This window comes from Ochotona curzoniae, unplaced genomic scaffold (assembly GCF_017591425.1).
Source record: "Ochotona curzoniae isolate NIBS_2020 unplaced genomic scaffold, NIBS_Ocur_1.0 scaffold_274, whole genome shotgun sequence".
Lineage (NCBI taxonomy): Eukaryota > Metazoa > Chordata > Mammalia > Lagomorpha > Ochotonidae > Ochotona > Ochotona curzoniae.
In genome coordinates this window covers 631,196-658,239 of record NW_024467101.1, presented here as the reverse complement: position 1 = coordinate 658,239, position 27,044 = coordinate 631,196, and the positions used below count along the sequence as shown (strand labels likewise).

The 27,044-nt window shown below is 41.6% G+C and overlaps 2 protein-coding genes and 1 pseudogene across 2 annotated transcripts; 1 reads left to right on the top strand and 2 right to left on the bottom strand.

The window, feature by feature from the left end:
* Window positions 1–4,652: 4,652 nt before the first annotated feature.
* Window positions 4,653–5,579, bottom strand: LOC121171816 (olfactory receptor 7A10-like). Its single transcript, XM_041003545.1, has one exon. The coding sequence runs from the start codon at window positions 5,577–5,579 to the stop codon at window positions 4,653–4,655; it is 927 nt and encodes a 308-aa protein (XP_040859479.1).
* A 7,397-nt stretch (window positions 5,580–12,976) lies between these two features.
* LOC121171814 lies at window positions 12,977–13,804 on the bottom strand (annotated as a pseudogene).
* Window positions 13,805–21,845: 8,041 nt separating this feature from the next.
* On the top strand, window positions 21,846–22,805 carry LOC121171813 (olfactory receptor 7A10-like). Its single transcript, XM_041003544.1, has one exon. The coding sequence runs from the start codon at window positions 21,846–21,848 to the stop codon at window positions 22,803–22,805; it is 960 nt and encodes a 319-aa protein (XP_040859478.1).
* Window positions 22,806–27,044: the final 4,239 nt, after the last annotated feature.

Below are 27,044 nucleotides of genomic sequence, written 5' to 3'. Positions count from 1 at the left end.
ATGCTAATCCTGTGACTAATATGTTGTAGTTAATATTTTATGAACTATATTATAATAATTTATGAACTATTTCAAGAACAATTAATTATATTTCTCAACACTTACATATGATAATACTTAAGGAGATGCAAATACAATGTTCACACATTAATTCTCATAAATGCAAATACATGAAAACATTTTTCAAATATCTTTTTAGGATAATTAATTTAAATAAGGTAAATATATATTAAAAATAAAAGTAAAATGACATTATTCAATTGGGCCATCACAGACTATAGCACCTGCCAACACTCAGAAGACGTGGGGCTAAGAGTACCCATGGCAGGGTAACTTTGCAGACTTTCTTGTTGTCTGCTGATTTCAGTGTTGAGTGAGAGAGCTAGGACTGGTGGTGGGACAGTCTGGGTCTGAGACTGGCTGAGCTGGCTACCATACTCACTGGCAAACACAAGAGCCTGAAAGGGTGCAGGCCAGCTAAGCTAGGATACAGCCCAGCTGACAAGTGCCCAGTTAGATGTGAGTCCTTTAAGGCAAGATTACATCAGCCATTGTTAGGTACAAGATCTGGTGCTGGGAACATGCCTAGCAAGGGAAACCATAGGCACTTCCCTGGCTGTACCTATTGCTGGGTCATAGCACCCATTAGTTCACATGCAAATTGGGGTTGGGCACCAGTATGTCCATCGGTTGGTGTAGGTGATAGACTAAATTGAGCCTGTCCTGACTATGCACACAGGAATCAAACCTAAAGTCTCCCTCGGTGAGGTTTCTTGGAGAACTCCCCAACTAGATCACTACCTTCTAACTCTGGAGTGCAGGTGTTGGGACTGTGTCTCCTAAGTTGGTGATGCCTGAGTTGTGGGTATCATGGGAGATATGGTAGCCAGCTCTGTGTGCCAGCATGGGATGTTGAATGTGTCCCCAGAGGATGGCTCCTGCAAGCGCTAGTGGGTATGAAGTCGTGTCCCAGACAAACCTTCCCCCAGACCAGCCCAGATGCATGCTGATGGGTGATGTGGCCTTGCCCAGCATAGTCTGCATACAATCCTGACACTCACACTAAATAGTGTGAGCTTTAGCCCAGCAAGGATGTCTCCAGGTTTCCATACTAGGCCTGTTACAATTTCTTGGGACTTATGTGTGTTGGCAAGTGCTTCAACCAAACTGAACCTGGCACATTCATGGACTCCGTTTGTGGAGAGCAGAGCCGCGCCTCAAAGATGGCGCTTGTTGATCTCGCTTCGTGGCACAAAGGTGGTAAACAGGTTTTGGGAAGTTACTGAGGATTGGACCAAGCACATAGGGAAGCTACATGACCTAAGTCATGATTGGTGTGCTTACCACATGATGTTAGGAACTGTGTATGGATTGGTTTGTGTAATGTAGAAAGGTTTGGGTGAAAAAATAGTTAAAGGAGATTCTCCCAGGCGCACTTCAAGGCTAGGCTAGAGCTAGAGCTATCGCTATCACTTCAAGGCTATTGCTAGCTAGCATTAGGCTGCTTTTGCTTTACTGTAATAAATCTTACAAGTGCTGTAACTGCTTTCACTTTGACACAACGCTTGAAGTCTTATCCAATAAACTTTTTTAAGAATCTTTACCGTATCGGGGTCTTGCTCGCGGGACGAGGGACCCTGATACCGTTCATCTGGGGACAGCATACATCGTGTCCAGGCTCTCCTGTGTCCCAGCATGTGATCAGGCCCAACCCAAACAAATGCTGCAGACTTTCCTGTCCTGACCTGCCTGTAGCCCCAATTTCAGTGCTCCAGTTCTGATGCAGACTTGTAGGAGAGTCCCCAATGATGTACTGCCAGGCCTGTTCCCAACCTGGCTTTCACATGTGCGAGTGGTGGCAGTGGCCCTGCTTGATGTGATCTGATCTTAGTCCTGGCCCTTGCATATGCTGGTCCCTATTTGTCTCCTCATGTCCAAGCTCCCATGATTGTCAGGTGGGTTTATGTCAGATGAGTTTGTGGTCCATCCTGTCTTGGCCTTTTCCACCCCCAGCACTCCATGTAAAACAGCGGGTACAGTGACCTCACAGAGCTGAGACCATAATCCCCATAGAGAATCCAGCCCCCAAACCCAGTGCTTTTGCATCGTGGTGGTTGCTGTGCTCCCTCCTCATGTGGCCCATCCCTGCTCTGACACTCATGAACACCTACTGTGGGCTAGCCCTGCCAGGTATGTCCATTCTCACTAGACTTCTATGCACCAGCAGGAAGCAGTTGTTGCTACTAATTCCAGTGCAGGTCTCCCATGTGGGCAGGTGCCTTGGCCTGACTAATATATACCCACATGTTTCCCTGTTGAAACCATTCACTTTTAACAGCCTTCCTGCTGGTAGAGTGGCCAAGTTGTTTTATGTCCCCAGAAGTCATTCTTCCCTGTCCAACATGCTCTCAGCCACACCCACTCCAATATGTATGCAACTCTCTTCCCTAGGCAAATTGCAACCAACCTTCTGGGGACTAAGAACATGTCCCAAGTGAAGTTCCTCAGCTTTTCCACTTATCATTTTTTAAAAAGGAATAAATAAATATGCTGGCATGGTGGTATATTTAGCACAGATTTGGCATCAACCAGGCCAAGAATGCCCACCAGCCATTGATTGCGTTTCTCCCAGCACTGTAACTTCACCTAGGGACCTGACAGCCCAGGCAGTTGTGCTCATTGTCAGACCCACTGTCTTTGTAACAGGCCTGAGAATGTAGTGGAAGATGGCATGTTTGGTCCTCTACCATCCATGTGCTTTGACCTGGTGTAGTTTCAGCTATTATGACCACATAGAGAATAAAAGATCTCTCTTTTTTTCACTCTAACTTTCATTCTCTCTCACTGTTACAATGAAAAAATAAATTAATAAATATTTAACACAGGCAAGGTAACCCTGGGAAAAAAATATTTTTAAAATCTATAGGTAGTTGTATGTCTGAGTTTCTGTGTGTTTTTATTCTTTGTTTTAAGGAATACTCATATTCCTCAACATTTGGCCACCTGCATTTTAAACCTTTTAATATTTCTTGTTAAAGGAAACTCTTGTTTTTTAAAACATTATTTATTATCTTATTGCAAAGTCAGATTTAGAGAGAGGAGGAGAGACAGAGGAAACGATCATCTGTCTGTTGATTCACATTCGTTGTAGCCAAAACTGAAGGAGCTGTGACAATCTGACGCCAGGAGCCAGGATCCCGTTCCAGGTATACACACAGGTGCAGGGCCCCAAAGCTTTGGGCTATTCTCTATTGCTTTCCCAGGCCACAAGCAGGGAATTGGATGGGAAGTAGGCCCTGCCACAGTTAGAACCAGAGCCCATATTACATCCCTGTGAATGTAAGTTGAGGACTTTAGCTACTGAACTACCATGCAGGGCCCAGGAAAGTAATATTTTACAAAAATTATTCAATTGATATTAGTGTACACAAAAGTGCTTCTGAAATGTCTTCTTGAATCTGAAAGTGAAAGGTGAGTACTAATTTCATTAAGTTGTCAATGTAAAAGAGAAGCACTGTCAAAGACACAATGTTTAACTTTTTGTATGTTATACTTTTAAAGATCATTTAAAATACAGAAAGAGTGGACAGGAAGGAGAGATCTTCCATCAGCTGCCCCTCTCCCCATGGGCCATGATAGCCAGGGTTCAGCCTTCATGAAGCCAGGAGCTTAATCCTGGTCTCCTAGCTGGGTGACAGGAATCCACACACAGCCGCAGCATTCCCAGATGCATTATCCAGGAGTGGATCAGAAGGGAAATGCTGGGACATAGATCGTTGCTTCATGCAGGATCATGGCATTGCCAACATTACTTGAATCTGCTAGGTCATATTTTCATGAGGTTTTTTACAGTTCTCTCAATCAGTGTGGCATCTCTAGAAATCTGAGGTGTGAGCAGCACTCATTGGGTTATGTGGAAACGTATGTCACTGAGATAATCAGATTTCCTTGTTTTATACTTCAGTTACAATGAAATTCCACAGGATTTTATGCATGTATATTTTAAGTCTTATGAAGTAATGTTAGGTGGCTTGTGAAAGCCATTGAAAACAACCACAAATTGACAGTGTATTTCCTTCCAGAAGGTTCATGGGAAAATGACAACAATTTTCTGATAACTTACCGTTATACCAAGAGTAGGAAGATTTGTCAGAACTTCAATGAAGAAGCAAGTGTCTTTCCAAAACTTGTATCCCAGCACCAAAGACAACAATATTGAATTACATGAGATTAACAAATGGGTGGGGATATTCTTACGTCTTTTTAAAATTTCATCTTTAAACCTTTTATGGACATAAATTCAGCAAGTTTAATGTATTTCTTAAATAAAATTCTAAGACATTCAATATAGCTCAATGGCTCAATCATTTCTTTTTTTTCAATTTTGTACAATCATGTGATTTAAAATTTTTAATCATACTCTTAATGGTACATTAAAACAAATGAACTGTATTATACCAGATAACACAAAGTGCAATGCAATAGGTCATTTATCTGCAGTGTATCCAGAGGAATTAATGATTTTAAAAAGGACAGTAAGCAAACAAATCAAGCTCTGCTTCCTCCTCTGATATATGCATCACAGTGTCTGACCCTGAGGTCTAAGACGTGAAATCACTGGCACTGCTCAGCCCAAACACCAGGGGTTCCACTCATTTAGGGAACAATAGTTTTTTCAGAGCTCTCTTCATGTCTGTGTTCCTCAGGCTGTAGATGAAGGGGTTCAACATGGGGGTGACCACAGTGTACATCAGCGAGGCTGCTGCAGTTGAAACTGACCTTGGGTCAGTGCTGGCACTGAGGTACACACTTATGCTTGTGCCATAAAATAAGGAGATGGTAAAGAGATGAGAGGCACAGGTGGAAAAGGCTTTATACTTGCTCTGAATTGATGAGAAGGCTCGGATGGAAGAGGCAATCTTGGAGTAAGAGTACAGGATCCCGGACAAGGGACCACCCCCTATAAGCACAGCTTCAAAGTCCATTATGAGGTCATTGAGAAAGGTGTCAGAACAGGCTCTGTGGACCACCTGATTCCACTCACAGAAGAAGTGAGGGATTTCCACATGTGTGCAGAAGCTCATTCTCAGCACTAGTAAGCTGTTTAACAAACCATTGAGGACACTGATGGTCCAGCACAATAGAACGAGCTGCACACAGAGTTGGGGAGTCATGATGACCATGTAGTGCAAGGGGTGACAGATGGCCACAAACCGGTCATAGGCCATTGCAGCCAGAAGAAAGTCACCTAATGTTGCAAAGATTATGAAGAAGGACATCTGAGTGATGCAGCCTGCATAACTGATAATTTGGCTCTGTATCTGGATGTTAACCAGAAATTTGGGGATGGTAGTGGTAGTAAAACATATGTCAGAGAATGACAGGTTGGCGAGAAGGAAGTACATTGGTGTGTGGAGATGTGGGTGAGAGGAGATGGCCAGAATGATGAGCAGGTTCCCAATGACACAGATCACATACATAGAGAGCAACAACCCAAAAGCAAGAGGTTGCAATGCTGGGTCCTCTGAAAATCCTCGGAGAAGGATTTGTGAAAGCTGAGTTTGGTTGTTCAGTTTCATGTGGTGTAGAACACTTTCAGGCAGAAGTAATTGACCTGCAATATATTTATAAAACAAACAAACAAACAAACAAAAAACACAACAGATGAAACCAACACAGCAGGAATCCCAAGTTTATTTTTTCTGATTCAGAATGTAATTCCCACATTTACTGATGTCTTGGTTACTGGTTTTGGTCCTTCCCAGTCCAATCACTGACAAGTAATCCTTTATACCCACAATATTTCCCTATACCATCAAGTGATTCTCATATATAATGAGATATTCTTTAACCACTTGGGTATTATTTACTTATCAGAGTTTAAAAATCCACCATTGATTTTCCAACTGGATGCATGAAAGATAGATCAGGGGAACAAACAGTGTATATCATGTGGTTCCATGTATATTAATTCATAATGAGATTACATTTTTACTGTGAAAATAAAGCGATCTTCATGCACAAGAGACAAGTGAAGGCAGAAGTGCTATGATTGTGAGCCAATGACTCAGTCTTGTTAAGCAAAGAGGAATCACAAATGGTGTCAAATGATAAGATTAGGCATGGAGTAGGTCAGAAATATGTATGAAAAATAATTGTTAAAATTCCTTCTGCAGAACTAAGTTTTTGTAGATTTAATATACGCGGGTTTGGAATCCAGGATGAGTTAGTGATTTTGACAACAGAAAAATGCAAGGTTTCACAGATCGTGTTAGATGTTACAGAGCATCCATAAAAATGCCTTACAAAATGCAGCTAAAAAATTTCCTTATTTTGGTGCATGCATTTTGCAAAATAGAATTTTTCAAATAACGATGACCTATAGTAAGTATCGATTGATATATATATTTCTCTCAGAGATATTGGAGCAAAACCATCTACCATCTTAATACATTTTCATTGTACTAAGAAACTCAAGTACACATCAAAGGACTCAATGGCAGAAAGAAACCTGACAACAAGGTGCAATCTTGGTATGTGTGAAAACAGTAATGATAGGAATCAAACTCTCTCACCTGACAACACACCAGGAAATCACTGTATTTAAGGAGAAAATTAGAGTGACAGGAAAGTCTTGAGTGTATCCAACTCACAGGTGATGTGGTAACTCCCAAGCAGGTGTCTTTTTGATAGAGCTGTTCTTACTGCCTGGTTGAGAGAGCATTGCGTTATGTGAGAGTGCAGTGAGTGAAGACAGAAGACACTGAGATGTGTGTTCCAGCAGTTGCTACTATCAGGATTTCCATGCAGACATTGCCTCACACTTGGCCTTTCCTGTCAATACTGGGACAGTCAGTTACATCAACTCTTCACTGTCTGAATGGGCAGGGTGGTGACTCATTCTGCAGAAGCTGTTCCAGTGCCAAGGTTTTTTTTGTTTTTTTGTTTTGTTTTGTTTTGCTTTTTGTTTTTCCCCTTGGCTTCTCTAATCAGTTTCATCTGTGCGTAAGAGGTCCCTTCTCCCTGCAAAACTAGTATGACCTCACTCCACCACATGTTCCCCCACACAGAAAATTCCAACTACTTGCTCCAGATTCCCTAATGTGCCTAGTTGGCTATATGTTCTCAAGGAAACTTATACCACTCATTGTCTATTAGAATTGATCTTTTCTTGCCCTAATTTCTTCATTAGCAATGTTTATTGCCCTTGGAGATCCAACATTTCCCTCCACTTTGATAATCACTGACAAATACATCCAATAGTTAAGTATAGAAGTCACCACCACAGACATATCCCAGGTGTTAGCTAGGTTAGTTCAGTTCTAGGTTAACCACAGGGAAAGTTGTCTCTGTCCCAGATCTGGGATCCCTCCCACAGTGTCTACCAATCTCACCTGCATGGGAACTGTATGACTCAAGTGTCTGTATGGATGCCCAAATTCCTCCCTGGATGGTGGATGCTGCAGACTGAAGCTTTGTTCCAGGCACGGAAGACAGAAGGAGGAAAGTACTGGTCCTGAGTCAGACTCAGGACCCCAAATGCAACAAGCAGGCTGCTTCTAGCCCAAAGTTGCACAGTCTGAGGGAACTGAGCAGAGGAGCTACTTACAGCTCCTGGCACCTGCTCATTAGGCAGCTCCCTGACCTCTAAGCACCTGCTGCCCTCGATGGACGCTGGACCTGACACAAAGCTGTGTTCTTGCATGTGTTTCCCAAGAGACCATGATGAACTCAGGTGAATCCACTTTCTCCTGCTCTAGGTAAATGCAACTAGCTACCTTTTTTTTTTTTTTTTGCTTAGTTAGATAAGCCGTTTCCTCTAAGACAATTAACATGTGTCCCATAGTATGTCATATTTAGATTTAAACACAAAAATATTGTATAAATGGAAAGAAATTCTTGAGATTTGATCTTTGTTTCTAATCCTGGGTAACTGATTTTTCTAATTTTTTTTTTTTACTTGTTAAATATAATGGTTGGTGGTGCACTCAGCCTGAGTAAAATATGAGGTAGTTAATATTTTTTATGTAAGTATGAAATAATTTATTACATATTTCAAATTAATTAAAGTTATAAGTTTCTCAATTCTTATATAGGATAATATATATATATATATATAAATTTAGTTATTCTTTTTTGGATGTCAGATATACAGATGCGATGAAAGATAGAGAGGAAGATCTTCTGTCCAATGATTCACTCCCCAAGTGACCACAATGGTCAGAGCTAATCCAATCCAAATCCAGAAGCCAGGAGCTTCTTCCAGGTCTCCCTCATGGGTGCAGGGTCCCAAGGCTTTGGGCTCAACTGCTTTCCCAGCCCTCAAGCAAGGAGCTGGTTGCAAGCATGGCAGCCGGGATTAGAACCTTCACCCATATATGATCCTGGCATATGCAAAGCAATGCTTTTAGCTACTAAGCCCCTACACCAGGCCGTTTCTTAATAGCCTAATATTTAAGAAAATGCAAATGCAAATGCATGCTTTGATTATTATTCACTGTTTACACATATCAATCTTAGTATTATCTACACTAAATAAATGAAAATGTTTTCTTTAAAAGTCTTTAAAATAATTTATTTAAAAGGAAAAAAATACCTTTTAAAAAATAAAAGTAAAATTGTACTATTCAGGCCAAGTGTGGTGGAGCAAGTGGTTAAGGTCCTCATCTTGCACACCTGGGATCACATGTGGGCCCCGGTTCTAACCCAGGCAGCCCCACTCCCCATCCAGCTCCCTGCTTGTGGCCCAGGAGGGCAGTCAAGCTTTGGGACCCTGCACCCATGCGGGAGACCCAGAAGAGGCTCCTGGCTTCAGATTGGCATAGCATCGGCCGTTGCGCTCACTTGGGGAGTAAATTATCAGACAGAAGAGCTTCCTCTCTGTCTCTCCTCTCTGTATATCTGCCTTTGCAATAAAAATAAAATAATAAAAAATTGTACTATTCAATTGGTCCATTTCAGACTGGACTGTAGTACCAACTGGCACACACAAGACCAGGGGATAAGAGTAGGTTAGGTCTGGAAGGATAACTTTGGAAACTCCCTTGCTGGCTGCTGCTTCCACTGGTAAGTGAGAGAGCTGGGATTATGTGTTGGGGCAGACAGGGTGTGAGACTAGCTGGGCTGGTATCGTATTAATCGGCAAACACAAGAGCCTTAATGGGTGCAGGCCAGTTGAGCTAGGCCACAGTCCAGTTGATAAGTGCCAGGATTAGATGTGAGTCCTCTCAGGCAAGATTGAATCAGCCATTCGCAGTTTCAAGATCTGGTGCTGGGCACAATCCTGACAAGGGGAATGTGGGCACTTCCCTGCCAGGCTGTACCTATTGCTTGGCCACAGCACCCATCAGTTCATGTGTTAACTGGGTCTAGGCAACAGTATGTTTGTTGCCTGGTGTAGGTGATGGACTGAAACTGACCCTGACCTGGCCAGTGCACACAAGAATCAAACCTTGGGTCACCACAGGTGAATGTTTTGGGAACTCTCCAAATCGATCATTGGACTCTAACCCTAGAGTGAAGATGTTGGGACTGAGTCTCCTCTGTTGCTGATGCCTGAGTAGTGCACATCATAGAGCACAACAGCCAGCACATTTGGGTCAGCAGGGGATGTTGAGCATGTCATCAAAGGATGACTGTGATATAAGTGGTAGTGTACTAGGGCCTATTCACGAGACCAGCCTATGTGCATGATGACAGGTACTGCAGTATTGCCCAATCTGGTCCTCACATAACCCTGTGTCTCACATTCATTCCTGGGAGCTACAACCCAGCAATGCAGTGTGAAGGTTTCCCCTACTAGGCATGTTCTGAGCGACAGGACTTGTGTATTTTGGCAGAAGTTCAACCCAACCCAACCTTACCTGGCACAACCACTGTCTCAGTTCTTGCTAGCAGATATTGCAGCCTTGCCCCAGTGGGCACAGCCCACATTCTGTCCAGGCTCTCCTGTGTGTCGTGATGTGCTCAGGCCTGGCCCTGCCTGGCTGGCTCTCAGGCCTGGCCCACACAAATGTAGATACATTCTGCAGACTCGCATGAGTTGACCTGCCACCAACTGTAGTGTCTGTGCTCATCACGGGAACTACAGACTTGCAGGGCATTCCCCAAGTTCTGCCACCAGGCCAGTTCACAGCCCCGGTTCTCACACATGCCAGCAGGATAGCAACCCTGCTTGGCATTATCTACCCTCGGCCCAGGACCGTGCATGTGCTGGCCCCACTTGTTCTTTTCACAATCCCAGCTCCCATGAGTGTCAGGTGTGTTCATTTTTTAATTGTTTTAATATTTATTTTATTTTTATTGGAAAGTCAGATATGCACAAAGGTGACAGAAAGCAATAGTGGGATAGTTAACACTGCTTTGGCAATAATCAGCAAAGAATGCCCACAAGCTGCTAGCTGCTTTTCTGTGAGCACTATAATAATTACCTAGGGGAAAGGCAGCCTAGGCAGTTATGCCCCATATCTGACCCATTTCCCTTGTAATATGCCTGAGAATGTTGTGGAAGATGGCCTGCATATCTGGGCCACTGCCATCCATGCGTTTTGATCTCGTCTAGTTTCTAGTTTCAGCTGTTATTACCACTTAGAGAACAGTAGATCTCTCTCTCTCTCTCTCTCTCTCTCTCTCTGTCTTTTTCTCTTTCTAACACTTTCTCACTCTTACAATCGAGAAAAACTAAATAAATGTTAGTATAGGCAAGTTAATACAGGGAAAAAATATTTTGAAAGTCCATGTGTAGTTGCATTTTTGTTTTTTAGGTGTATACATTTTCCTCAAATGTGTATACATTTTCCTCAAAGGTTGGCACTGTATATTTTAAATCTCTTTACAATTTTTTTGATAGAGGTAGCTGAGATTATATATATATATTTATATAACTGACATCAGGATGCCTGAAAAGGTCTCTGAAATACATATAGGAATCAAAAAACAGAAAAAAAAAAAGAAAGATGAGAAATAATGGGGTTTAGTTGACAACGTAAAAAGAAAGAGAAGTACTGTCAAAGAAGAAATGCTTTACTTTGTGTCATATTTCTAAAGATGATTATTTAAAAGGCAAAGATTCAGAGAGAGTGAGAGGGAGGGAATGAGCGAGAGAGAGAGAGATCTTGCCTAAGCTGGCTCTCTCCCAATGGACCATGATAGCCATGGCTGGGCCTCCATGAAGCCAGTAGTTTCATCCTGGTGTCCCAGCTGGGTGACGGGAATCTACACCCATCAGCAGCCTTTCCAGATGTATTATCCAGGAGTGGAGTAGTGGAGCACCTGAGACTCAGAAAATTGCTTCTATGTGGGTCATGACATTGAAAACATCAGCTGAACCTGCTGAGTTATGTTTTCATGACGTCATATTTGCATATCTGTATGTCATCACTGTGGAGATGTACATCACTGAGATAATCAGTCATGTTTCTGTTGTGTGTATTTCCGTGAAAGTTCTCATGTGTGTCTCAGAAAGAAGCTTGAATTCTTTGAAATCTGATCTGTTAGCAACTTTATTTTGGTTGTGTGGAAATCAATATCAGTGAGATAATCCAATGTCCTTAGCTATCGCAGCTCAGTTGCAATGAACTTTCACGGGATTTTACGCAAGTCTTATATAATACTAGTACGTGTCTTTGGAAAGGTTTTGCAAATAACCATAATCCGAAAGTGTCTTTCAGCTTTCAGAAACTTCATTGAAGAATTGCAACAAGGACAGTTTTCTGATAACTTACTATCATAGCAGGAATAGGAAGAATACTCAGAACTCAAATGAAGAAACAGGAGCTTTCACAAAATTCCTATCCCAGCACCAAAAGGAGCAGCATTGAATTACATGAGCTTAGCAGATGAATGGGAAAATTTTATGACTTGCAAAAATTGTGTTTTTAAAATTTTTATGGATATAAAGAGAATATGTTTTGGGCATTGTATAAAGTTCTAACGAGTTAAACATAATTCCCTGCATCCATCTCCCCTTCCTTCTTCTTTTTCCTTTAATTTTTTACAATAATGTAACTTCAACTTTTTAATCATAGTCTCAATGACAAGTAAAAGGCAGAAGTATTATGGCTGTATGGGAATGTTGACAAGGGTTAATAAACTAATCCAATCAAAAATGCCAGTTTCATTCTAATACATTGCAGAGTTTTCTATTTATTCTATGGTAGCTATCACATGTTTAGAAAAAACATGAAATATGTGTCTTTCTGGGACAGGCTGCAACAGAATATCTAAACCTTTTACTATAATGATTCTTACATGTGCCTTACATGTATGTCATCTGAAAAATAAATTACCAAACTAAGAAACAGAACATTGAATACCGTCCTATTATGTTATTTGATGAGAAATCATATCAGGATATATGTAGAAAGCTTAATTCTGTGCACTTAACCTCATGCAGTTCAAGGAGCATGTGTAATTACTAGATTGAATAAGATTCCCATCAATAGTGAATGTGATACACTTATATAATGCAATAATAAAGCCATCAAAAGAATGAAATCTTATTTTTTGCAATAAACTCAGTGCAGGTTGAGACCATTATGAATATTGAAATACACCAATCCCCCAAAAGACAAATTTATGTGATAATTAAAGAATACAAAACTTATAGGCATGAAGTATAAAAATATATGCACTGTAAAAAAAATACAAGTGGAATTAAAAGTCTAGCACATAAACCATCAACTGAATAACATCCATCTCTTCATGAAATTTTTGAGCCCCTTGTATTTCTGAAACAATGTTGACAATAAAAGTGGGAAAAGGGAGAAATCAAAAAGAAAGTGTGTTGATATACAAGATAACACACAATGAAATGCATTTGCAGTGTACACAGAGGAATTAATATTACTAAAAGCAAGACAGTGAACAGACTGGGCAAGCACTGTTTCTACCTCTGATAAATGCATCATAGTGTCTGACCCTTAGGTTTGAGACATGAACTCACTGACACTGGTCAACCCTAGCACTGTGGGTTCCACTAGAGTTTATGGACCAAGAGTCTTGTCAGAGCCTTCTTCATGCTTGCATTCCTCAGGCTGTAGGTAAATGGGTTCAGCATGGGGATGACCACTGTGTACATAACTGAGGGCGTGGCAGTGGAGAGTGAGTTATAGGCAATAGAGGAAGTAATGTGTATACCTAGACCTGTGCCATGAAATAGGAAGACGACAGAGAGGTTAGAGGCACTGGTGAAAAAGGCTTTATACTTTCCACTAGCTGAAGAGATGGCACAGATAGAGGAAATAACCTTAGAGTATAACAGGATCCCAGCCAGGGGACTTCCTCATAGCAGCACAACTGTGAAATACATTATAAAGTCACTGTAAAACGTGTCAGAACAACCAAGTTGGATCACATGGTAAAATTCCAAGAAAAAGTGAGGTATTTCCATGTGTAGGCAGAAGCTCAGCCTCAGGACCAGTAAGTTGTGTAACAATGAGTGCAGGAGACTGATGACCCAGCACACCAGAAGCAGCAGCACACAGACATCAGGAGTCATAATGACAGTGCAGTGCAGGGGGTGGCAGATGGCCACAAACTGGTCATAGGTCATCATGGCCAGGAGAAACTTGTCCAAAACTGTGAAGAGTATAAAAATGTACACCTGCGTAATGCATCCTGCGAAGCTGATGGCTCTTCTCTGAGTCTGGATGTTCTCCATCATCTTGGGGATGGTGGTGGAGGGGAAGCAGTTGACAGAGAAGGACAGGTTGGCAAGGATAAAGTACATGGGTGTGTGGAGGTGGGATTTGGAGAGTTTGGCCAGGACGATGAGCAGGTTCTCACTTACAGTAACGAGATACATTGAGAGGAACACTCCAAAGATGAGAGACTGCAAGGCAGGGTCCTCTGAGAATCCCAGAAGTAGAAAACCAACAGGGTAGAAATCCAAAAGTCATGTTTTCAACTTCAAAATGTGGCTCCTGCATTTGGAGATGCATCAGTTCCCATTTTAATCCCTGGCTGTGGGATCACTGATTCAGATTTCCCTCCCACACTCAGTCCTTTTGTAAATTATCAAATATTTCTCAAATTTAATGAGATATGATTTGACCACTTAAGAAATATATATATTCATATGTGGTTCCAAGTGCACCATTGATTTTCCAATTAAATGCATGAAAAAATCAGCAGAAGCAGTGTATAATATATGGTTCTGTGTATCTTAATAGACATTGGGTTCAATTCTGATTATGAAAGTTAAAGTGATCTTCAGTTGAATGGTGCCACTGAGGGCAGAATTGCTATGGTTTTGATTAAATGATTCAATGATGTAGGCAAGGAGGAATTACAAAGGATGTCAAATGATATGAACAACTCAATGTGGAGCAGGTTGAAAACATATCTAAAACAGGATTATTAAGAATCTCCTGGCAAAACCAAATTTTGGTAGATTTAGTAACAGTGGGATTGGAACTGAGAATGAGTTACTGTTTTTGACAACAACAAAAATACAGGCTTTCACAAATCCTCTTAATTTTACTTAGTGGGTCCATCACGATGTCTTGGGAAACACAGCTAACAGATACACTTGCTTTTGTGCATACATTTTGGGAAACTCAGAGTGCTCAAAGTATTGATGACGTTTCCTGAGTTTGGATTAAGGTATTTTTTGCACCAAACAATTTGTACCCCAACAACCTACCGTGTAAATTCCCTTTTTCATTACACTGAAATACATTCAAGTACTCATTAAAGAACTGCATGGCAGAAATAAAGTGTTAACAATGCTCAATCTTTGTAGATAAAAAAAAAACAAAGAAAGGAATAAAATTCACCCTACAGCATACCACGAAAGTGGAAAGTGCTGAAAATGAAGGAGAAAATGAGAGTGACAGGAAACCCTTGAGTGTATCCAACTCACAGATGATGCACTAATTGTTATGCAGGTGTCTTTGATAGAGTTCTTCTTACTGCATCAATAAGACAACGTTGAGTTTATGAGAGCACAATGAGAGAAGACAGAAGACACTGAGACCCATGTGTTCCATCAGCTGCTACACTCAGTTACAGCAACTCTACATGGCCTAAATGGGTAGGGTGGTGACTCAGTTTGTAAAGGATGTTTCAGGGCCGGGGATTACGATTCCTCTTTCTGTAATCTGTTTCATGTGTTGGACGACCAAAATACCTTCACACTGCAAAAGTAATGTTACTTCACTCTACCATATGTCCCTCCATACAGAAAAATAGTTCTGTGCTCCCACAGATCTCCAATTGCTCCAAAGCTGGCTCCTTCTACTCTACGATGTTTAAGACACTCACTGTCCTGAGAATAGATCTTTTCTTTCTGACTTTTATTAAAAAGCAAAAGATATTGCCCTAGGAGATCCGAAATTTTCCTCTCCTTTGAAAATCATTGACAAATGCTTTCATTTGTTAAGTACAGCATTCACCATCACAGACCTATCCCAGGTTTTGTCTAGGTTTGTTCAGTTCTTGGTTAACCCCAAGGAAAGCTGTCTGGGTCCACAGACATTCCAATCAACAGCCACCTGGTCATAACAGCCCAGAATGCTACAGCCGCAGCATTCTAGAAAAGCCATGTGGACAAACCCGTTCTTCAGCCTGGTGGAGAAAGTGGGTAAGTAGCTCAAGCTCTGCTTTCTGTGGTCTTTCTCCACACAGCCCCTACCAGGGAGGATGTTTAGCCTCCATGGAAGACAGCTGATCATGATTGTATGGGGCTGGGTGTCTATTGAGTGGGAGTGTGCCAATCTGTTGAAAATGTAGTGAAGCCTAGGGCTTTTTTCAACACTGTTTCTATGAAAGCATTTCTGTTTTCCATATATGAGAATACTTTGTATCTCTGAGGAGTTAAGTTGATCCTAGTTCTCCATTACAGATGGTATTGTGAAGAACTCATGTCATGGAAACAGCCAAGTCAAGGTTCTTTGCATAGGCAGAGCACATCTCATTTCCTATGGTGTCTCTCAGTGAGTTTTCCATAATACAACACTGTCATGAAAAAAGGGTTACCATACTGTAAAAGAGTACACTTCTGTATTGTAGATTGTGCTGCCGCAAATATAGGATTACAGATCCCCTTCTCACATGCAGATTTCACTCCTTTTGGGTATATTTCTAGGAGCGGGATAGCTGGGTAATATGGCAGGTTTATTTGCAATTTTCTAAGCACTCTCCGTACTTATTTCCACAGTGGTTGTATTAGCCTACACGCCCACCAGCAGTGAAGCAAGCTGCTCTTCTCCCCACATCCACGCCAGCAGGTGTTGCTAGTTGAATTCTAAAGGTAGGCCAGTCTCACTGGAGTTAGGTGATACATTATGGCTAGGGAGCCTGAGCGTCTTTTCATATGTCTGCTAGAAATTTGAACCTGTTCTTTTGAGAAATGCCTGTTCATTTATCTTGCCCATTTTGTTACAGTTTTATTGTTTTGTTTTGTTTTGTTTTTGTTTGGTTTTGTTTTGTGTTTTTGCTGTCCCTGGGTTTCTGAAGCTCTTTGTAAATCCTGGATATTAGTCCCCCATCACTTGTGTAGTGTGCAAATTTTTCTCCCATTCTATTGGTTGCTTCTTCATTTTATGGAAACAATCCAGATGTGCATCCAAGGAAGAGTAGCTAAAGAAGCTGTGATACATATACTGCATGGAATACTATTCATCTACTAAGAAGAATGAAATTACTCTATTTACTAGCAAGTGGTCCCAGCTAGAGACCATTATGCTCATTGAAATAAGTTTCTCACAAAAGAACAAATATCATATATTCTCTCTTATGTAAGGGAAGCCAACAGGGAAAGTGTAATTCATGTCGTCCAATCCATACTCTTTTTTGATTGTTTGTTTTTTGGCTGTATCCCATGTGTTTTGATGTTTTTTTTTTTTTTAATTTCAGTTTGGTCCATTCCAAATAATCTCTTGTCTGTAGTTGAATTCATCTTTGGTGCATGAATTATATGATGGTATCATATTCCCCCACAGACTTCTGTGTTTCCTGTTTTGTAACTCATGTGTTGGTTACTAATTGGCACTTTTTTCATGGTGCTGTCATTTGTTGTTGTTGTTGTAGCTGTTCTAACTCATATCAGTTGTTGACCTTGTTTTATGTCTTCTCACATTTGGTGATGTATAGTGATAGAATACTTGGGTCTATCATATACAGATATGGGGGTATAATGGAACATGAATCCCTACATCCAGACGAAAGATGGAATCCCAATAAAACTGCTGGACATGTGTAGACAATGGGATGCTGGACTGTCTGATATTGTCTTTACAAACAATATTGGGGTGCACTTAAATGAGAGACTGATAAAATTGCGATTCCTTATGAAGAAGTACACTATTGTAATAAAATGGGAAAAATCGGACTGGGGTGGGAGTTTGAGGGGAATCCCAGCCTATACAAAATTGTACCACATCATTCAACATTCAAAATAAAAATATATTCAAAAGAAGAAAGACTGCCTAGCCTGTGAATGTTACAAATGTAATGGGAAGGGGACCAGTGCAATGGTTCTAGGGATAAATCATGAATTTGAAATCACTGGTATCTAATAAGGGCAACGGTTTAAATTTTACCTGCTCCAGTTGTCCTCATTCCAGATCAGCTCATCTCTAGCCTTTCAGGACAATTGCACTATAAACAAGCAGATGCAAGATACATCTGTCCCTTCTTTCTGTAAATATGATCTGCCTTTCCAATAAAATTTAAAAAAAACAAACATTTTTTTCAAGGAGCAGTGGTGAACATGGGTCTTTTTTTTTTTTTTTTAAGATTTATTTTTTTATTGGAAAGGCAGATATACAGAGAGGAGACACAGAGAGGAAGATCTTCCGTCCAATGATTCACTCCCCAAGTGAGCGCAATGGCCGATGCTATGCCGATCCGAAGCCAGGAGCCTCTTCCGGGTCTCCCACGCGGGTGCAGGGTCCCAAAGCCTTGGGCCATCCTCAACTGCTTTCCCGGGCCACAGGCAGGGAGTTGGAAGGGAAGTTGGGCTGCGGGATTAGAACCGGCGCCCATATGGGATCCTGGGCGTTCAAGGTGAGGACCTTAACCATTGAGCCACGGCGCCGGGCCCGAACATGGGTCTTGAGTAAGAACACACTGGGAAGTATCCCTTCGGTGAGATTTTAGAAATCTGCTATTTTACACAAACAAGAGAGTTTTTTTTTTTTTTTTTTAATGTATAGCCCATACACATAACCCATTCTGCAAAATAAGTGAAATGGACTTAAAATGGTCTTTGGATGAGACGTGACCTACAATGTGTAAATCTTTCAAAATGAAATGTTGAATTTTCAGTTCTTCATCCCCTGTGGAGTATTTGGCTTGAATGATGAGCAACCAGTAACATGTGAAAAATATTAAATATATACAAAGGTAGCAAACTTTGTATTTGTAGTTTTAAGTAAACAATGAAACTTCCCATGGTGCCCTTCCTCCCTCCCTCACTCTCAAAATACCACCAACTTGGCTTTCTTACTCCAGTGTGATAATCACACTGAAAGTTGAGACTGCTGGTTCATTTTGGCAGTTGTTCCAGGAAAAAAAATTAATTCTTCAAATATTTCACAAATATGCAGAAGAGAATCACAATGATAACTTACATTAACGCAGGTATAACAAATAGGCATGCAAGTCCACGTAGCTGTGAGTGCTACCCATAAACACGAGATCAAATGCCAAGCATAAGAAGCAGGGGTTTCCTTGTCATGTTCTCGTTGCTGTTGCATTGATCACTGCCTCAGTAAGCAATTTCAGGGTAATGGGCCAGCACAGAACCAACATTACAGGGGTAGGAATGTCTGTCTCATAGGTATGTAAGTCCAGAGAGAGTTTTAGGTCTGGCTCTGTATGAGGACTGCACGTGAGGTCAGATTTGAAAATAGACTCCATCTGCATCTCCCATGTGCTTGAAAAGGATGTATGGACTGGGGTCAGCTCCTGCTGCCTTCCCAGGTGCATCCCCAGAGCTGCATCTGTAGCAGAGCAGCTGGGACTCAAAGTGCAGCTCTGATAAGGGATGCCAGCCTTGTCAGAGACGCGTAGCTTGTCACAGACATAACAATATGTGAGGGGCAGATGCACTCTGTTTCTCCACTTAGAGAGACAACCATGTCAGACCTTATGAGATATTCAAACTTTGTTATCTAAATTGCAACACTATTTTGCCATGAAATCAAATTTGCCTAAAATACTCAACCTTAGGCTACCGATTGTATGTTTGTTGTCATGACCCCAACTGATGTGAAATAATATCCCTGATGCAGAGAGATCATTTTGCATCATAGAATATCTACATATGAAGTGAATATTAAAGATTTGAAAATTTATTCAATCTCAAAATATTTTTATATTAATACTTTAAAATTAATGAAACCTGTAAGGAATTTTAAATAAATAATCATATTATCTAAAAGACAATTATTGATGAAGACGATCAACTATGACATTGAATCTGCTTTAAGTCAGAATATTCCATGTCACATATTTTGTTATCAGATAGTCACTGACTGATTTATGAATGCATGGTTTTGTTTAACTGTTGCTATGTTTAACATGCAGTCCATGTTCAGAACTTTCTTCTGTTCAAATCGTTTTTGGAGACTCTTAATAATTTGATTTTTTATCCTGTTCTTGCCACTTCCTTACTCAAATCTGTTTCTATGTTATTCACCTTATTCACTGGACCCTGTCCATATTGAAAGAGAAATAAAACAGGTAAAGTGGCTGGCTGCTCATTTAGCCCTTGTAGCAGCAGAGGGAAGACACTACATAATTAAAGGAATGCCTGAAACGTGTTGTCTAGAGGGACATACCCAAAGGAGAATGTTATTTCATGTAAAATAAACAGTTACTTCTGAAACAAATTTGTGCATAAGAGATTGTTTGTGTTAGGCAAAGATCAGAATTAGGACCAGAGGGTGCTCAAAGGATTTATGAGACAAGAGACAAAACCTCAAAAATAACAGAATAACAAATATGACATGCCTGAAAAGGATAATAAAGGCCATCCTTCAGCAGCTGTTGGACCTCATAGAACCCACTGCTCCAATACTATGTCCTAGACACGGGGAAATAATTCTTGTTGACACAACAAGTTCAAGTCAAATGTCGCTGTTTGTTTGTGTGCAGACTTTGGGGGAATTGCTGGTTTATTCTCGTCACTCATTTTTTTCTTACTCTATTTGTTCTTATTGTATTCAGAATGTTTCTCATTACTGCAAAGATATCACCACTGTGATCTATTGGAACTTTTTTTTTCCCCCCCTGGGCATCAAGGAGCTATTGTTGTGGAGCAGGCGTATTTCCAGGACCAGTGCAAATTACAGTGGTCTCTCAATAGGCTCTTAATCTTGTTAAATCCTTCCTGGAGTCATTTCTATTTATTGGGCACGTAAAAAAAAATATCTCCCTGCCCAGAGCAGGTAATGGATATATGGAAATGTAGCCAGTGGGAAAGTCACAATCTGAAGTTATGGGTGCTGTGTGCATTTCATAGGGACAGCTAGTGTGACAGTGACGCTGCTTAAGAGCTCCTCTGCAAAGATCTAAACGGAATAGGTAGAGCGTAGTGCTACATGAAGAAGAATATGGCATTCACTACATGTCTCAGGGACTTGGAGGAGATGGTAGAAAAACAGAAGTAAGAGACAGTGCCAACTTTTACTAACTTCCTGATGCTCCTACATGCCCTGTGTGTACATGCGTATTCTTGAGTGTGTGTGTACATCTGTGGAGGTGGTTAGCAACGACAGAAACAGAAAAAGAGTACATAGGCTCATCACACAGTCTCCAGCTTGCACTGGTTCAAGATCATGATCACTGAATTTCTCATGCTGAAAAATCCAAACTGTGCTTTGAATACCAACTGTTTGATAAGGTTGTGATTTCTCTCACTTGTGGGCAGTGGGCAGTGAGCCATGGATCCCACAGGGCTGTGCAATCCCCAACTACCAATACAAGCTGCTAAAGCTGTGTTCAGAAGCTCATCTCTTATCAGTGTATTTTTGACTTCATATTTTTAGGTTAAGATGGGTATATTGTAAGTCAAGAGCACCTGTGTCCTCAAATATTGCACTTAATACAGTATTCAAAACGCACAAGCGCAGGTGGAGATAAAGCAGTACCATTTTTACTTCAAGAGAGGACAAATGTAGTGACATGGGACAGGACTTCCTCCACATTGAAGTGTTAGTGGGGTGAGCATACTGCCTGCCTTAGACTTGTCTGACTCATCTCTTTGCATTTCGCTGTTGCTCATTCCTGTTAGCGTCCTCCACGGCGGCTTTGGCCATCTGAAATGAGCCCTCCACAGGGACATTGCATTGCCTGTGTCTCTTGCTTGACACATCGATTGCTAGATGATGTTGTGCACCTACTATATTTTTGTTGGAATTGTGATCTTTGTCCAAATGCCACATTGTTTGCTGTGCTTTTATGAACCTGAGATGTGAGTAGTGCAACCCTATCTATCCCCCATGTGTTTTAAAGCTTGTTGCCTTCCTTACCAGCATACATGCATCAGCATCCTGTGATGTGTTGCATGATTTGTCTTTGCTTACACTTAGTGTTCAAGTCTTCACTATTAGGGAGATTTGCTTCTCAGGGCTGCTCACACACTGTTGAAACAGTGCCTGGATCCTGCTGAATGGTCAACACTCATTCTCAAGTGCATGAAGGAATCTCTTTGTAGCTTCAGGGTGCACATCCTCATGAGGTAGTGATGCATATTGAAGAGGACTTCCTTACATTGAGAGTTGGGAAATTCTGGAGGGATCCAGAATGATATAAAAAGTACGAATGACGTTGTTTCTGCAGGGTAATTAGCACTCACTTCTGTTCTGTTTTCTGTCCTTTGGTAGTCACACTGACCAATGGAACCAAGGAACCATACATGGCTTGTGGAATTCCTTCTCCTGGGATTCTCAGAGGACCCAGCATTGCAGCCTGTTATCTTTGGGCTATTCCTCTCCATGTGCCTGGTCACTGTCAGTGGAAACCTGTTCATCTTCCTGGCCATCCTCTCAGATTCACACCTCCACACACCCATGTACTTCTTCCTCTCCAACCTATCTTTGCTGGACATCTCCTTCAGTACCACCACCATACTCAAAATGCTGGGGAACATCAGGATGGAATCCATTGGCTATGCAGGCTGCATCACACAGATGTTCTTCATAATCTTTGCAGTGCTGGAAAATTTCCTTCTTGCCGTGATGGCCTATGACCGGTTTGTGACCATCTGTCACCCCCTGCACCACACAGTCATCATGAATTCCTATCTCTGTGTGCAGCTCGTTCTATTGTGCTGGACCATAAGAATCGTGCATGCCTTGTTAAACAGCTTGTTGGTGCTGAAATTGAGCTTCAGTACACACGTGGAAATCCCTCACTTTTTCTGTGAGTTGAATCATGTGGTCCACAGAGCCTGTTCTGACACCTTTCTCAATGACCTCATGTTGGGTTTTGAAGCTGTGCTGCTGGCAGGAGGTCCCCTATCTGGGATCCTGTACTCCTACTCCAAGATCATCTCCTCCATCCATGCCATCTCGTCAGCTCAGGGCAAGTATAAAACCTTTTCCACCTGTGCCTCTCACCTCTCTGTTGTTTCCTTATTTTATGGCACAAGTATAGGTGTGTACCACAGCGCCAATGCTGCCCCTAGTTCAGCCTCAATTGCAGCAGTCTCGGTAATGTACACCCTGGTCACCCCCATGCTGAACCCCTTCGTCTACAGTCTCAGAAATAATGATATCCAGAGGGCTGTGAAAATAGTTGTAAGGCTTATCTTCCAAGGATCATGTGCATGTCATACACACGAATCAGATCTATAAACCTCAGAGCTTGCAGAAGTGCAAGTGAAATATCCCCCTTTCCCTTCTTGTTTCCTTCTGCTTCATATCATTTCCACAACTGTATATTTGCTGCTTCTCTTCTGAGGTATTCAGTTCTCGTGGTTTTTCACACTTCTCTTTGTTTATTGTCCACTATCTCAAATTCATTCAGAGCTTAAGATCAAAGCACCTTGATTTCCTTTCTGTGTCATAAAATGGTATGTTGTACTTCTCCTACAGTAATAAACTTCGTTCACCGCATAGTGCATTTTTTGTAATATGTATGGCTTAAGGGTTGTTCTATATATTTCTGAAACAATGCAGGTGGAGATACATTCAGGCATCCAAAGCCTGTGTTGTGACCCAGAAAGTTAAGCCTGAGCATGACCTGAAGGCTAAATCTTACCTTGCAAGCCCCAGGGTCCCATATGTGTTCCAGTTTGTGTCCCAGCTGATCCATTTCCAATCCAGCTCTAAGGATACAGCCTTAGAAAGCAGCAGAGGATGGTCCAAATTCTTGAGACCCTGCACCCATGGAAGAGACTCAGAAGAATCCTCTGGCTCCTGGGTTTGGATTGGCCCAGCTCTGGTCATTGTGGTCATTTGAGGAATCAACCAGAGTATGGAAGATTTATCTCTACATTGCTTCTCTTTGTAAATCTGACCTGTCTTCCCAATAAAACTAAGTAAATCTTTTGTTAAAGAAAGGTTAAGGCCCTGCTGGATGATTCCAGAGTAGTGTTCAGAGTACTGCTTTCAGTCTCAATTATTCTCCTTCTCATTTGGTTCCCTGCTAACACATATGGGAAAGCAACAGAGGATGCTACTACCCCGCACATCGGGATCCTGCATGCCATGCCAGGTCTCTCATCCTGGAGAAGGCATAGCCTTTGCAGTCATTGGGTAACAAACCATTGGATGGAAGCATTCTCTCTCTCTCTCTCAATGGATTAAAAGTAAACTTATTTCTTATTTCCCACTTAACTCTCCTTTCTATTATCTCCTGAGCACACTCACATGTCTTACAGCATGCCATGGCGCATCATTCTATTAGACCATGGTCGTATGGAGCTCCGTCTCTCCAGTGTCTCCTTTGTAATTGGGCTCAGTGTTGTCAGGCATTCTTTGCTGATCATGTGCGCATGTGGAGTGTTGTGTGCAGAGGAAGTTGGACTTTCCCTGATAGACTCCCTATGGCTTCTGAGTTAGGGTCTATCCACAACAAAGCAGCATTTTTCCTTATCCTTGGCATTACTAGAGAATATTAAGTCTTACTCATTTGAGTGGCTGAGGGCAAACAGGATAAGAAGCTCTCATCAACTGGGTCACTCCTTGGTGACACAGGTGCTGAGCCTTGGCCAAGAGCTGATGTTGGCGGGGGTGGGAGGGATCTGAATCTGTGTCTCTCATGTGAGCGACATGAAGCTTATGACCCCTCACTTGGTGCCTCCCAGGGTGGGCATTAGCACGATGCTGGGAATAGGAGTGGAAGTGGAGCATATAATCCAACCCAGGTTCTCTGAAATTTGAGAGAGCATGATCTAAAGAGCTATTGAAACACAGAACTGAGAAAATGTATAATTCCCATGTGCCTAATTATCCTGACACTAACGCTATTTTCTATTACAAACTGTTTCCAGGTAATACTAAAAACCAAAATCTCACACATGTCTCAGAATTCCACCTCATGGGCTTCTCTGAGAATCCAGCCCTGCAGCCCCTCCTGTTAGGGATATTCCTTGCCGTGTATCTTGTCGCAGTGCTTGGGAACCTGCTCATCATTCTGGCTGTCATCTCAGACTCCCACCTACACACCCATGTACTTCTTCCTCTGCAACCTGTCCTTGGCTGATGCAGTGCTCACCTCTCCCATGATTCCCAAGTTGATTTTTGCCATCCTCACACACATCACAGTCATCTCCTATGCCAGCTGCCTGATTCAAATGTCTTTCTCCATAATCTTTGGATGCATGGATGATTTGCTCCTGACAGTGATGGCCTATGATCGACTTGTTGCCATCTGCCACCCCCTGCATTACCAGGTCATCATAAACATCCACCGCTGTGGCTTCCTCATTTTGGTGAGCTTTGTGATCAGCCTTTTTGATTCCCTGCTTTATAATTTCATGAAAGTTACAAAACATCAAATAGATAGAGGGAGACATGCCAAAATCTACCATGTTCATGCATTGGTAGAATTAATATTATCAAAATACCCATACTATTGAAAGCAATCTACAGATTCAGTGGAATTCAATCAAAATTGTATGCTTCTCAGATCTAGAAAAAATAATGCCAAACTTCATATGGAGACATGAGAGAATAGCAAAGAAATCCTAAACAACAACAACAACAACAAAAAGCTGGAGGCATCACAGTACCAGATTTCAAGATGTATTGCAGTAATCAGAACTGCTAGAAACTGGCACAAAAACAGGCATGCAGATCAATGGAACAGAGTTCCCTGGAATTAGCTGATAAGTGATTGGCAAACTCTGCTTTGCAGAGTCAACTGAAAAAAAATCCAAGGAGAAAGTACTGTCTCCTCAACAAATGGAGGGAAATCGCACTGTAGGAAACAAAGTTTCCTCATGTCCAGGACCAGCATGATAGCTTGGGGTTGTTAGAATGACAGAAGAAAAATTTTCAGTGCAAATACCTGAATTGTTGCTTCAAGGGGGGAATTCCAGGACAACCAGTAAGAATTCCACTCTCCTTTTACAAGTATCTGCAATGGAATTATTTCAAAAGCTCACATTATTTACTGAATCCTAAGGCTAAATGAAGGTATTGTTATATGTATAGACACCTTCAAAATCACCAGGAAATTCAAAATTTAAAAAAATGTAAATCCTATATTTCTATTAGCTCTTGATGTATACCCTGGGTTTCATTCTGCTACTCCCAGAACAACGAAGAGTAAGAGTTCACATGAATCTGTACAATCAATTGCTTTAATATATATCACTATATTTAATGAAAACACAATTTACCGAGAGGAATTATTTAAGTGTTTTAACAGACCATAGGCCTTCAACACCAAAAATACCGAAACAAGCACGAATTTAAGCAATGAATATAGGAAGCTGCGTTTAGACACAAATTCTGAGAAAAATGAAAATAGTGTCAGATTCTTAGCATAGAGAAGAGAACTCATCATGATCTTCAGGGTTAGTTCAATGAACTCAAGGACATAAGATTCACATTTTGGTTTGTGAAAATGAAAGCCAGTAGCTGAGGTTTTTGTAAAGATCCTGCGTGTAGCAATGCAGCAACAGGAAGCAGAAATGTGCTCTCTTTAGAAACAGCCAGGTACATTTTCTTTTTCTTATTTCCTTTCCATTGGCATCAGCCAGACACCATGGCTGGGGAAACCATGGAGATCTTGGCTAATTAGGAGCTCTGGGCATTGAACTCCCAGGGCCTCCCAGTGTCAATAATGAGACAATGTCTTTAGGCTGTGTCTTGGCAGTATACATAGAATGGCCCCATATGAATGTCCACTGCCCTTGTGAGCATCTGTATCAGGAGGACACAGCCTGAGCATGTCTGCTCTCCATTCCTAAGTGTAGAGCCCAAGACTCTTCATACCGTACACAGAAGAGTATCAGTGGAGCCATCATCCCTTGCCATGTTCCCGCCCAGACTCAGCCAAACACAGTAAGTGCAGAAGGTGACAGCAGAAGTGGGTGGAACCATGCAGGGGCATTGTTCCCTTATCATCTGGACAAACAGGACACTTAGGGAAGATAGCTGAGAGAGAATCAAGAAGCAAAGTTTCAGATCAGAGGACTGTGATGTTCATGTTCTGTGTGCCAGACTCTGAGGGCTAGGGTGTAAGTAGCTCATTTTGTTTCCTCTATAGGATTGCTCTCATAGTGTTCCATACATTATTTTGATTATATAGAAATCAATCTTCATGAGGTAGGAATGGGTGATGTCATGTGTGAGTCAGGTGGTCCAAAGGCAGACACAGGCAACATGTCCAGTCCTCCCTCTCCACCCTTTCCTATAGCTGCAGGAAGAGACTCCTGTTTGTTCTGACCTTTCTGTGGGGTTTCAGGGTAAACCACAGCAGGTAGCAGCAGGTAAAGTGGCTGGATATCAAGACCAAGATCTCTCAGCAAGGGCAAGTGCATGGTCATTGAGGGAAGAGCCCTGTCTCTCTGAAGAGCCCTCTCCAACCATTCTGTCTCCCAACTCTTGCAGTCATTCCCCTTAATTCCAAAAGAGACATAC

Excerpts from the sequence above, each read along its gene's own strand:
- LOC121171816 (XM_041003545.1), bottom strand. The coding sequence starts at position 5,579 with ATGAAACTGAACAACCAAACTCAGCTTTCACAAATCCTTCTCCGAGGA.
- LOC121171813 (XM_041003544.1), top strand. The coding sequence starts at position 21,846 with ATGGAACCAAGGAACCATACATGGCTTGTGGAATTCCTTCTCCTGGGA.